The 14,488-nt window shown below is 40.5% G+C and overlaps 1 protein-coding gene across 1 annotated transcript in view; it reads left to right on the top strand.

Annotated features, from left to right (window-relative positions):
• Positions 1–14,488, top strand: part of TMEM132B (transmembrane protein 132B) — a 484,193-nt gene that overhangs the window by 411,113 nt on the left and 58,592 nt on the right. The window contains exon 5 of the mRNA XM_010347677.3: positions 111–254. Within this exon, the coding sequence (XP_010345979.2) occupies positions 111–254 (144 nt within the window). The remainder of the gene's footprint in view (positions 1–110; positions 255–14,488) is intronic.

Here is a 14,488-nt window from a genome sequence, read left to right as displayed (position 1 = left end):
AAATTGCAGAATTAGAATCAAGGCAGTAGGGAGCCTGGTGGCCACCCCTCTCCCGCTCCCTCCTGTGGTGTGTGCATTTGCTGATCTGAGCCCTCTCCTTTCCTGTTTAGGACACTGAGGTTTTGAACACCGCCATTCTCACCGGAAAGCCTGTTTCGGTTCCCGTCAAAGTCGTGGGTGTTCAGGAGGATGGTTCTGTGGTTGACGTGTCTGAGTCTGTGGAATGCAAGTCTGCTGACGAAGATGTCATTAAGGTAAGCTGTTATCTACAGCTGTCCTGAGTGTTCACAGCTTTTGTCGCCACTTCTTTTGTCTCCAAGGTCTTGTTGTGACTGAGCATCCCATGCTCTGAAGGGCTGGAGGCCAGAATGACCTCACAAAGGAGGAGATGGCTGACAGCAGAGACACCCTGGAATCAGCAGGTGGCTGCAGCACGCAATGCTGCTTTCCTCTCCCTGGAAAGCGGAATACCATCTTCCCATTTTTTGCCAACTCTCCGTGCCTAATAATATTATTTACTCAACATATTTTCTTTAAATGCCTAGCTTCTTTGGGGTAGCCAGTTAGTTCAGTGTGTTAGAGTGTGGTGCTAATAAATACATTACTTTTTCAAACTTAAAAACTAATTTAGCTTCATTATAAGGCAACAAAGTCCTTGAGCTTGGTGTATTAAAATTTTTGTTAATATGCATTAAAATAAATAACTGTTAAAGTAAAAATAAGTTCACTCATGTGCCACCTAACTTAATTTGAGTATAACCAGTGGGATAGTTTAGGAAATCTGGCTGTGGGACATTTTTGCTAGATTCTTCATTCAAATTAGCTATGTTTCTGACTTCAGATTCTTCTAGGAACGATGCTCTTTGAAGGGGTCCTTTTGAACCACCAAATTTAGTGTTTCTGCCTATTTTTTCTTAGCACGTTGGTTGCCATTGCTTTTGCAGCAGAGACCTCAGGGAGAAAGGATTTGAATTTTCAGAATGATTGATCCTTTCTCCTTTAAATTGTTAAGAGAAACCCTAGGTCCAATCTATTCGGGTATTTTAGAAAAATACAATAACCTTGAGTTCTGCCCTGCCTCACATTCTACTAGCTCCTGTTTACAGGTTTCAGGAAAAACTTGGTCTCAGTATTGAGACCTTTGTGGTAGATAGGAAAACCTTTAGGGGTTTCCCTGTGTTAGAAAAGATCTGGGAGGGATTGATTTTTTCTTGTTGTGACTTACAGGAGGCTGTATCTTAAGCCAGAGACAGTTTCAGAAATAAAGACTGATGTATTTGTGAGGTCTAATTAACAAAGAAATTAATTTCTAAGAAACTCAAGTTTGGCATAGACTGTTTCCTGAACTTGGAATGATAATTGTCCTTAGAGATGGAAGGTAGACTAGCTAGAACCTGCATGCATAGCCCTGCTTGGGGTTCCTAGTGGTCTTTGTATTTTGTGGGCAGGTTTGATTAAACATATGTCCTTAACTATTCAGAGTTTAGAAAGATCTGAGCCAAGTGAGAGGAGATTATCTGTGCCAATGAAAAAATACGGATGATGAAATGCTGTTGGTTGATTTTGACAAAGCACAAGTTTTACACTATTTTTACTATTCACATGTCATTCCAGAAAGGAGACACTGATAAGAGATGGTATCTGTATACTTATGTCATCATGTGCTCAAATGATTCAGTCTGTAGTTTCCTAAGCCTTTTATTTTGATCTGAGAGCCTGGTGTGAAGCCCCATGGGGTAGAATGCTCTTTCTCTTGCCCTGAAGAGCTCTACCCTAGAGGGGTAAGTCCAAGTTCATAGATACCATTATTGCCGTATGCTTGTTTTCTGCAATCCACACAAGTGTACTAAAAGTATCCTCTGCTCATTCTCATAGATGTTTTGGAAGATGATACTTTTTTGCTCAACTGTCACCTGTGTAGCTTCAGGAGGATGGGCATCCTTCTAACAAATTATTGCCCAATCTTTAGAGGAACAAAGTGAAACCTGCAGATTACAAGCTCAGGGCTGTATTCACACTTTTTTAGGGGATTCCAGGACTGCTGTAAATTTTGGGGCTTGTGTCAATTGAGGGGATTTAATTAAATAGCTGCGATGCTTTTATTATGGTTTCAATGTCAATGCTTGTCATAAATTTTACTATAATTCCAAGTTGAATAAAGTTGTCCATTCAAGTATGGACGTGACCTTGGCATCATCCCAGGAATATCCTCAAATATGTGGCACATTCATTAGCACCCTTTGGAGAGATCTTCTTAGTCTGTGGAGTTGTCACAGTCATCCTTCAGAGTACAGAAAACATGGCATAATTTTTAGGGAGAATCTTGCAGGATTCACCAAGGATCTATGTACCTTGGAACCATGAAGTAGATAAGGGGAAAATGTGAATTTAGGAAGTTGTAAATTGTGGTAACATCCAAACAAATTAACTTGTTTGGCCTGTGATTGTATGACTTTTGGGGGACAGATTAAGAGGACGTACATGATTTTGAACACCTGGGACCTTGACCGAATCTGGCGAGATTAGAAGGGATAAATGTCAGATTTCAAGTTGATAGCTCTGTCCGTGTCTCTGGTTTCATTTAACTGTGGTAAACCACAGTCCAAAAATATTGAAAATTTTCCGAAAATAACAATTCAAGTTTTAAATTGTGCACTGTTCTGAGTATCGTGATGAAATCTTGAGTCTTCTTGCTCCATCCCACCCAGAATGTAACTCATGCCTTTGTCTGGCGTATCCATGCTGTAGACGCCGCCCACCTCTGAGTCATTTAGTATCCCCCTTGGTGATGAAATGGACTGTCACAGTATCACAGTGCTTGTATTCAAGTAGCCCTTAGGTTATTTATAAATGACCCCAAAGTACAAGAGACGCGATGCTGGCAACTCAGACAGGCCAATGAGAAGTCATAAAGTGCTTCTTTTAAGTGAAAAGGTGAGAGTTTTTGACTTAGTAAAGAAATAAAAAGTCATATGCTGAGGTTACTAAGATCTATGGTCAGAACAAATCTTCTATCCATGAAATCGTGATGAAGGAATAGAAATTCATGATAGTTTTGCTGTTGCATCTCAAACTGCAAAGTTAAGGCCACAGTGTATGATAAATTCGTCATTAAGATGTGAAAAGACATTAAATTTAGGTGGAAGACTTTAACAGAAACTTGTTCTGTTGGTGGAAATCTGTTTCAGGAATCCACTGAGGTCTTAGAATATATTCCCCAAGGAGAGGAGGAAACTGCTGTACTTTTAAGTTAAAAAAAAAGTAGGGGTTGTGTGTGTGTGTGTGTGTGTGTGTGTGTGTGTGTGTATGTGTAAGTGTGCAATAAGCCTTAGGATTTTTATCAGTGTTGTGATCCAGTGAGTCAACTGTTTGATGGGGCTGCCATGGGTTGATTTGCATTGGCATGAATGAGTGTGTGACTCAAAGCAGAGGTCACAGGCAGGCAGACTGCAGACCAGATCTGACCCAGAAGTGTGTGCGGGGTGCGGGGAGGGCCTGGATATTTTAAAAATTCTTACTTAATTTGTTGCCCCCACACAAAAGTTGGCACATTTACACAGAAATCTAAATTTACAGCTTCTTATGAAAAATCACAGGACCACGTGGTACTGGGTCCCCATGACTTCCTGTAAACCTTATCTGCAGTTGAAGAGAGGATGCTCCTCTGCATAACACCTGTGCCCTTCAGCTCACCATAGTCTCCACCACTCCCTTTTGTCCTTCACATGGAGGCTGAAGGACATTTGCCATTTCTTGTCACACTTGTGCTCTTAGTTTTTGATAGTAGATTTCAGAGGAAAGTGAGATATTTTTTATACTCCAGCCTCCAAAAACAAATAAGCAGCAAATGATGGACTTACCTCTCTCACTCTGATGGAGAATTCTGTATTTTTCTAGGCCATAAGCAGAACAATAAATAATCGGGTTATGCTCTGTCAAACAGCATCTGGGAGGCTGAGGACTCTTGAAATCAAATCACAGGAGAAATGATTGCAGGAAGTGTGAGTGTTAAGCCTACTGATGAGAAGCAAAGGCTCAGGGGTGAGGTGAAGAGGGAGACAGGACAGCTTTTTGTAAGTCTTTCAAGGGTCATCATGTGGAAGATGGAGTAGCTTTGTGTTTTTTGTGTTCCAAGAGTGGAAGTTGAAAGGCAGCATTTTTGGCCCAATACAAAGAAAAGGATTGCAGAGGTGGCGAGTTCTTTGGTTGAGCATTCAGATATGTGATGTTAATTAAGATCCTGACTCCACCTTCCTCACTGTTTGACCTTGGGCAAATTACTTACCATCTCTGAGGCTAGTTTCCTTATCTATAAAATGGAGATGATAATGATATAATGGACACATACTTTTCTAGAGATTTGTTCTAAAGTCACAGTATATGGCAGAACTAACAATAATCAGACTAATCCCTAATCCTTGAAAATCTCCAGTCTCACTGGGTCATCCAGGCTGGAGAGCAGTGGCATGATCTTGGCTCACTGCAGCCTTGACCTCCCAGGTTCAAGTGATCCTCCCACCTCAGCTTCCCAAGGAGCTGGGACTATAGGTTCACACCACCATGCCAGGCTAATTTTTGTATTTTTTTTTCTTTTTGGTAGTGTCAGGGTTTTGCTGTGTTGCCCAGACTAGTCTCCAACGCTGGACTCAAGTGATCTACTTGCCTCAGCCTCCCAAAGTGCTGGGATTACAGGCATGAGCCACCATGCCCCACCACACCTGGGTTTTTAGAAGTTTGAAAGACAATGGATTAAAAAAAATGTTTTCCTGGCATTTGAGCTAAGGGCACATTTTCAGGAACAGTAAAGGGCAAGGTTTTAAAGGGAGTTTTGAGGGAAGTCTAGATAAGTAACATTTGGAGGCATTTGAAGATAAATTTCCCACTCGTTCTTTTTTATTCTTTATGTCTTCTGGTGGAAATCTTGTCAGATGGTAATCTTAAGTTATTTTGTGCACTTGTAATTGAATTGTTAAATCTATGTGTGATAAAAAGCCCAATGTGGAGTTTAGAGGATGATTAAATAAGAATGTGTATCTAAAGAAAGTCACATAGTGCTTGACCTGTAATATATCAGTAAATAGTGTATCTATACCCATTGACCTGCATATTTATATCCACATGTGACATAAATATTGTATCTTTTATAGATTATATTATACTATAGATTATATTATCCACATGTGGATATAAACATGCAGGTGAATGGGTACAGATATAATATTTACTGATATATTAAAATATCTAAAATATAGTTTGGATGTTTGTCTCTAAGCTGTATTTTGGATATTTGGGCCTCTGTATTATTCTGTTCTCACATTGCTATAAATAAATACCCGAGACTAGGTAATTTATAAAGAAAAGAGGTTTAATTGGCTCATGGTTCCACGAGCTGCCCAGAAAGCATGATTCTGATCTGCTCAGTTTTGGGGAGGCCTTAGGAAACTTATAGCCATAGAAGAAGTTGAAGGAAAAGCAGACAAATCTTACATGGCAGGAGCAGGAGCAAGCAGGGCAGTGGGGGAGGTCACACACTTTTAGATGACCAGATCTCATGAGAACTCACCATGTATCTCGAGGACAGTACTAAGTGGGATGGTGCTGAATCATTCATGAGAAATCTGCCCCCACAAGCCAATCACCTTCCACCAACATTAGGGGTTACAGGTCAGCATGAGATTTTGTGGGGGACACAGATCCAAACCATACCAGCCTCCAGATCTCATGTTGAGATGTAATCCCGAGTGGTGGAGGTTGGGCCTGGTGAGAGGTGTTTGGGTCATGGGTGAAGAGCCCTCATGAATGCCTTAGTGCCATCCCCTTGGTGATGAGTGAGTTCACACGAGATCTGGTTGTTTAAAAGTGTGTGGCACTTCCTCACTCCCTCTCTGACCATGTGAGCCATCTGCTCTCCCTTTGCCTTCTACCATGATTTTAAGCTTCCTGAAGTCCTCACCAGAAGCAGATATGGGTACCGTGAGCCAGTTAAGTCACTTTTCTATCTAAATTATCCAGCCTCAGGGATTTCTTTATAGCAATGCAAGAATGGCCTAACACAACATCCACACTCATATCCATGAATGTTAACTGCTACTTGATTGTAAGGTCCACAATATCTATGACTCTGTCTGTTTTACTAACCATTCTATTCCTAGTCCTAAGCACAGTATCTGGAACACAGCAAATAGTTGTTGAATATATGAATGAATGAATGCTAGAGCTTCCCAGAGATGGAGCAAGATACTATGCACAAATGGCTGTTATGTCTTTATTAGGACATTGCCAGTGAATTTTCTGTTACTGAAAATCTTCAAAGCGGTGGAAGGCTCCCTGTAGTCAAAGGGATTTGGTATCAGGTAAAGACTTGGACCTGATCCTAAGATCCAAATCGTCTTCTGTTCTCATGGGTCTTCACAAATACTTACTAATCACCCACTGGTGGAGGGCAATATATAAACAGCTTTGGGAGATATAAAGGTGGAATGCATATGACTTCTATTGTTAGGAGCTTAATAGAGGTAATGAGTATTAATAGGTAACATTTATTGAGAGTTTATTAAGTACCAGGTACCATTATAATAAGAGCATTAGAAGTATTGACCCATTTCATCTTCACAACAAGCTTTTAAGACAGGTAATACTAGTATTCACAGTTTATATATGAAGAAATGGGACCTAGGAGGTGTTCTAGCTTCAGTTCTAGTGGATATAGGGGTCAGAGTTCCCACCTAGGAGGTCAGCCCCAGATCCTATGACCTCAACCTCTGTACTCTAAAATCGTCATTATGGAAGGTTATGTAAGGCATTGTGTGTGTGTGTGTGTGTGTGTGTGTGTGTGTGTGTGTGTGTGTGTGTTGGGTTGAGGAGTGGTGCACTGGTGCTTCTATGAGCTAGTAGCAAAATATTGTTCTTATGGTTTTCTCATCAGGGATTCAATGGACTCAACTGACTTTTTCTGAATTTGAAAAAAATGTGTTTTTATTTTTTAATCCATATCACCTGGAACAACATATATCTTACAGTTCTGGAGGTCAGAAGTCTAAAATAGGTCAGTAGGGCTATATTCCTTCTGGAAGCTCTAGGGGAGAATCTGTTTCTTTGCCTTTTCCAACTTCTAGAGGCCACCTGTATTTCTTGGCTGTGAAGCTGTGAACCCTTCCTCCATTTTCAAAGTCAGCATTGTAGCATCTCCAATTCTCTCTCTCTTCCCCTCATGGCTAATTCCATCATCACATCTGCTTCTCTGACTCTGACCCTGCTGCCTCCCTCTTACAAGGACCCTTTTAATTCCTTTGGAGCTACAAGATCATCCATATCAAGATCCTTAACTTAATGACATCTGTGTTTTGACACATGTGTTAGTTTCCCAGAGCTGCTACCACAAACCTGATGCCTGAAACTGATAGAAATCTGTTCTCTCACAGTTCTGGAGGCCAGAAGTCTGAAATCAAGGTGTCAGCAGGTCTCCTGTCCCTCCAAAGGCTCTAGAGGAGAATCCTTCCCTGCCTCTTCCAGCATCTGGTGGTCCTGGGTATTCCTTGGCTTGTGTCAGCATTATTTTAATCTCTGCCTCTGTTATTGCATGATCTCACCCCTGTGTCTCTGTATGACCCTCTCTTCTTATAAGGGTACCTGTCATTGGATTTAGGGACTGTCCTAATTCAGGATATTCTCTTCTTGAGATTCTTAAAATTATATCTGCAAATACCCTTTTTCTAAATAAGATCACTTTCACAGGTGCTGGGAGTTTGGACTTGGCAGTATCTTTTTTTGGGTTACAATTCAACCCACTCTACTGTGTAAGGTAGATATTCTCAGTTTCTGGGGATTAGGACACAGACATCTTTTGAGTGGGAGGTGACTTTATGCTGCCTGCCACAGTGTGCTTTCTTTTCTTTGCTGAGTCTTTTTTAAGGTCTTTGGAAAAAGAAAGAAAATGCAATGTTCATCTTATAATTGAGATTAATCTTTGTGTATCTATGTTTTTGACTTTGGGATGGCTTCATGTTTTTATGCATTTGCAGTTGTATTGTTTGGAAATGAACTGTGGCTTTGGGAACCACAGAAGCCAGTGATGCATCTTCAGTGGGGGATGAACTCTTTCATGCTTGCAGATAAGTAAATATAAGCTAACACAGATCTCGAAGATGGTGCTTCCCAACTTATGGCTGCAATAATTAAGTTTCCAGCCTTTCCCGTATCACTGGACTTGAAATAATGAGATGTTAAATGGCTAATAAAAGGACATTAATATTTTAAAACCTTCTCTGTCCCAGGGAAGGACCTTGTTTCCAAACTTGGTCTCTGAAGGGTAAGGTAAGATAATGGATGTCAGAAAAAAATACAAAGTTTTGCTGTTTGCTGAGCAGTGTGTGGGGAGCTGGTCACGAAATAAAGCTTGATGGGAAACATCAGCACTCTGGAAAACACCAGTGTCTTCAAGAGAGTGGCTGCATTTCCTGGAGTAATGTGCAGCACCTGCAAAACTCTATATGATCAAAGTTTCCTTAAGTGATTGCATTTACAGAGAGGATAAGATGGAAGGTAGATGTGTGCTGAATGTGGTCCTTAGAGAGGCACACTTGGGCTGATGTCAAAGAGCAACATACATCACTATTCAGGTAAAGGAGACTGAACAAGTGTGGTAGGTAGTGGGATCTATGGCAGGAATAAGTTGAGTTCCTGCATTGGTGAGTATCATTTTTGTTTTTGTTGTAGCAAGTAACAGAAACCCAAATCCAGCTGCCTCAGACTAATCTGGATTTTTACTTAGAAGAACATATAGAAAAATTCAAAAGAGATTTAAGGCTATTTCTTTTCCCTTCAGCAACACTTGACAAAAACTTTATATAAAAACACTGTTATTCTATTTCTGGGCATAAGTTTCCTTTCCTTCGCCCATCACTGGGAGCTGTGCAGCTAAGAATAAGTTGTCAGGCAGTTTGGATGTTATTGCCTAATTTTCTCATTCTTTATGCTGGTAATTTGGACTTTTATTGTTCTGTTCTAATTGGAGATGTGTCATATATTTCCTGTTGGCCAGGGATAGATATTGCTGCATTCTCAACCTTTTGTTCCTGTCAGCCTCATTATGATTGCAGTATTAATTAGATCAGTTATTCATTTCTGTCTTTGGCATCTCTAACTAAGAATTAATACTCTGGAATTGTTTCTGCATAATTCAGGGAAATCTTGGAATGAGCCAGTGTAAACCTGCAAGCCTCCCAGCTCCACCTGCCTAGTAAACATGGCCATGTGCTTCCTTCCCTTCTCTCCTGGAAGCCTTTCCTCTGGTCTTCTCCATCCAGGCCCTGCTTAGGTCCACGGCTGAGGGATTACTAGAGAATTGGCCTGTGAAAGTGTCTGGGATATCAGGTCTGATCCAATATGGCCCTAGGGTATTCTATCTCCCAGAGACAAACTTATTTTGTGTTAAGTGGGAGGGAAGGGCACTCTCATTCATGTTTGGGTACTTGGTTCACAATTTAAACACCTGCCATGCAGCTTTGATGGTTGGAAAAATTTATCAGCCTCATACTCAAGTTCATTTGGTTTCCTGAAGAAACTCAAGCTAAACAAACTTTACAAACTAACTTGATCACATAATTGTAAGATATAGACACAGGTATGAATGGATCTAGGTACAAAGGCAATGTGTTGAGGCTGCTGTCACCCTCTACTATTTTTTTTTGGAACAGCTTTATAGATGTTTAATAGACAGTAAATTTAACATATTAAAGTGTACAATTTGATGAGTTTTGATGATTTCATGAGTGTGAAATTGTCACCAAAATCAAAGTAGTGAACATATCCTTAACTTCCAAACATTCCTCATGTCCCTTTATAATCTCCTCTCTTTTGCCCCTCTCTACTTCTTCCCAGATAACCACTCATCTGCTCTTTCTCATTGAAGATTTTCATTTTATAAAGTCTTAGGCAAACAGAATCATAAAGTATGGTCCCTCTCTTTCCCTATTTTCTCTGGCTTCTCTCACCCAGTTAATTTGAGATTCACCCATGTAATGTGTAACAATAATTCATTCCTTTTTATTAGTGAGTAGTATTCCACTGTATGAATATATCATAGTTTATCAATCTATTGATGGATGTTTGTTTCTGATTTGGGAATCTTACAACTAATACTGCTATAAACATTCATGCCAGATTTTGTCTGGACATAAGCTTTCACTTCTTAGTGGTAGAAAGATAGTTTCATTTGGTAAGCATATTTTTTTTTTTTTTTTTTGAGACAGAGTTTCGCTCTCGTTACCCAGGCTGGAGTGCAATGGCGCGATCTTGGCTCACCGCAACCTCCGCCTCCTGGGTTCAGGCAATTCTCCTGCCTCAGCCTCCTGAGTAGCTGGGATTACAGGCACGTGCCACCATGCCCAGCTAATTTTTTGTATTTTTAGTAGAGACGGGGTTTCACCATGTTGACCAGGATGGTCTCGATCTCTTGACCTTGTGATCCACCCGCCTTGGCCTCCCAAAGTGCTGGGATTATAGGCTTGAGCCACCGCGCCCGGTGGTAAGCATATTTTTAAAATTGTAATTTAGGTTCTGGGGTACATATGCAGATCATGCAGGATTGTTGCATAGGTACATACATGGCAAGGTGGTTTGCTGCCTTCATCCCCCATCACCTACCTATATCTGGTATTTCTCCCCTCATTATCCCTCCCCCAACCCCTGCTGTCCCTCCCCCAGTCCCCCACTACTGACCACAGTGTATGATGCTCCCCTCCCTGTGCCCACATGTTCTAATTGTTCAACACCTACCTATGAGTGATATCATGCAGTGTTTGGTTTTCTGTTCTTGTGTCAGTTTGCTGACAATAATGGTTTCCAGATTCATCTATGTCCTTATGAAGGACACAAACTCATTGTTTATTTGGCTGTATAGTATTCCATGGTATATATGTGTCACATTTTCCTTATCCAGTCTATCGATGATGGACATTTGGGTTGGTTCCAGGTCTTTGCTATTGCAAACAGTGCCGCAGTGAACATAAGTGTGTATGTGTCTTTATAATAGAACAATTTATTAAGCATATTTTTAACTTTTTAAGAATCTGTCAAACTGTTTTCTAAAGTGGTTACACCATTTTACTTTCCCAGTATCAGGATTTGAGAGTCCTCTTACCTTCACATCTTGGCCAACACTTAGTATGGTCAGTCTCTTTAATATTAGCCTTCCTATTAGGTTTATTGAAGTATGTCATTTTGGTTTTAATTTGTATTTTCTTACTGATTAATGATTTTGAGCATCTTTTCAGTGTGCCATATTGCAATCCGCTGATTTTGGTGACGTTGCTATTTAAATCTTTTAAAATTGGGTTATTTTAAAAACATTATTGAGTCTTGAGAGTTGTTTTTATATTCGTTATCCAATATGTGATTTGAAAACATGTTATATTTTAAAATATGTTATTCCAGATTACAGTTTGTCTCTTCATGCTCTAATTGGGTCTGTAGAGGACCAGGAGTTTTTCACTTTGATGAGTTTGAATTTATCAATTTGTTTTCAACCTCATCCGCTCCCACCCTGCCTGTTGAGCTCAATATTCTCAGGAAACATCAGCTAGAAGAGTGAATGGATGCCAGTCACATGGGCAAAGAAAAGGCACTACAGGAACTCAGTGTGTGGATCAGTTTTTCCTTAGAGTCAACCTCTTCCTACTCAGTTCTCTCCCAGGTGCATGGATTGAGCATGTGCTATTGAGAGGCAGTTTTGATGTCATGGTGGGTATGTTATAATATGCTGGTTTATTGCACTGTTGAGCTCTTTTTGCTCTTAGCTGGCTCTGTGAAGGGGCAGGGACCTGTCGATCTTCCTCATTAGTTCTTCCCGTCACTAGTACTGCAGCTGGCATGAGTAGATGCTCTGTGAATAGACTTGAATGCAGGCTAAGTGTAGAGCTTATTGGTGCCAGCAATTGCTGTTACTGCTCATGGAAAGGAGGGCTTCCAAGTCCAGTGGATGTGGGATCTAAACCTACCTCAGCCATCACTCTCTGGGGGATTCGGGAAATTTGCTTTCCAAAATAAACCTCAGAGACAGGCTTTGTGTGTGATAATAACTAGCATTTATTGAGCACTTGCTATGTGCTCAGCACCTAAGCTCTTCACATGTCTCAGTTCATAGATTAAGTTGGTGCAAAAGTATTTGGTGCAAAAGTAACTGTGGTGTCTCCTATCAAAAGAAAAAAATAATAGGCAAAGACCACAATTACTTTTGTACCAACCAGTGATGCTAAGAATAATCTGTGAGGCCTGACCGTGGGTATCCACATTTTACAGATAAGACACCTGATGCACAGGAAGTTAATCATTGTCACCTAAATGGAGGTCACCTCACTGGCAAGTGCCAGGACTGGGATTTGAGCCTTGGCAGCTCTTACAAAAGAGTCAAGCATGCTCTAGACCACGGCATTAAAGACAGTGAAATTTCACACTGAACCCAGCCTCACTGGAGCAATTTCATGCTTATTTCCCGGGAAGGCTTTTTATTTCCTCCCTACTCTTGGACTGTCCAAAAAGTAACTTATTTTAAACATTACCCTGAGTGGTTAAGATTACTTACCACAGACAAAAAGAGGTCCTGAAATATTTCCAATGTATATAGAGGAACTCACTCATGTCAGGAATTAGTAAGCATAAAAAGAATGAAACAGGAGCTAGAACTCCTTTTCTAGCCAAGAGTTACTTGTACTAACAGAGATGTGATGGGCATAGAAAAGAGACTCTTACAGTCTCCCCGTTCTCCCCAGATACTCAGGGGGTTTAGCATTAGCAGTTTATTAGTGTTTTATTGATTTATAGCACTAAACAGATATGGACTTTCAGAAATTCACACTGCCTTTTGCAGCTGGTGGAAATAAAGATTCTATCTCGGCTGAAAACAATAGGATGAGGCTTCTCGGGGTAGACGAAGTGAATGACACAGCCTCCTATTAAACAAACGTGTGCCTCTCTTTTCTATCCCATTGTCAAGAGGGGTGAGCTTCTAGAAGTCAAAGACCATTTCTCTTCATATACCCAATTTATTCATTCTATTCTGACTACACTTTCTAAACTGCGCTTTATTTGCCATCCAGACATTCAACATTTAACTTGAAATGTTAAGAGAAAAATCTCAGATCTTAAAGCATAGTGTCTGATTTTCCATTCCTCTTTGCAATGTGGGGTTAGCCTTAAAGGGCCCCTCCTCAAAATGTTTCCTGTGTTTATTGCCACTTTTAAAGTCAGTTTAACAAGCCTTTTTCAAAGTGTAAAGGCCTCAGCCCCCATTGATTGCTGTGATTAATCTTTTGATGCTTTGAACACTGCTGCTACTGAACACTGTCTGTCCTTAAGAATGTCAACCAGGTCACTCCCCAGAGTATACATTCCTGAGAACAAAGAAATGAATAAGTATTTCAAACAATTTCTTGACATCCTTTGTGTCTAACAAACAACAAATATTTGCGTTAGAATCTGACTTCTTTCACAGAAGCATAGCTGTAGGCAGAGTCCTAGGTGGCTATGTGCTGAGACATCTGTGTCTGAAGGGCACATGTAGGGACAGTGGGTTTTCATGTACTTTTATGGAAAGTGTCATTAGGTGACAAAATGACACTGAGGACCCTGCAGGAGTTGCCAGCTCTGATTCTAGAGCATATACCACAGCTCTGGCTGCAAGAGATGGGACTTTGGCCAGGCACATGGAGTGAAAGAATTCTGGTTTCATAAATAAGTCATGTGGAATAAATAAGACAGCATATTTAAAACCCCTGGTAAAGTTTCAGGCACAGAAATGCAATCAATACTTATTAATATTCATCATTACAGTTACTTGGTCTTAAAGTATCTTTTAATTGTTTTTATGTTAAATATGTTGTGTTTCCAACAGAGAAGTTGATAAAAAACCACTGGCTGGGTGTCCTAAGGCTGGGTTTCAGCTCTTGCCTTGCCGCTTTCATGCTGTGTTACGTTGCTGAGGGCTTAGTGTGCCTGGCTTCCGGTTGCTCATCTCTTGGATAGGTGTGGAGGCACTTGGCCTGCCTATCTCACAAAGACACTTGTAATTTCTAACTTTCTTAGAACTACAAGGAGAGTTCCTCTTCAAACATATCAATGTATGTTATATAATAATAAATCAGCATGAGCAAGCAAGCAGGCATTGTATCTATTCTTCTTTATTGCAGCACTGGGCTCATTGTATGTACTCAAAAATACTAAATTCATCAGTGCTCTTTTCATTTTTAAAGAAATGACTCAATGAGAGCTCTGAAAGTCTTACAGATTGTTCTTTCTTTTCAGCAACTTCATAAGAGACAGGGATGGAGAGTTCAGATTTGTCCAGTGCCTGCCAGTTGCCCATCACTCCCCTCCAGTGTCCTTTGCACTGGCTATTTCAAGTAGAGGTCACAATGACCCCTTCAGATATCAGGAATATTTTCTCCATTGCTAAGGTTTAGAGAATTAGGTGTTCAGGGTCATGCAGGTATGA

Source organism: Saimiri boliviensis, chromosome 7 (genome assembly GCF_048565385.1).
Source record: "Saimiri boliviensis isolate mSaiBol1 chromosome 7, mSaiBol1.pri, whole genome shotgun sequence".
In the NCBI taxonomy this organism is placed as follows: domain Eukaryota; kingdom Metazoa; phylum Chordata; class Mammalia; order Primates; family Cebidae; genus Saimiri; species Saimiri boliviensis.
This window is presented reverse-complemented; position numbering and strand designations above follow the sequence as displayed.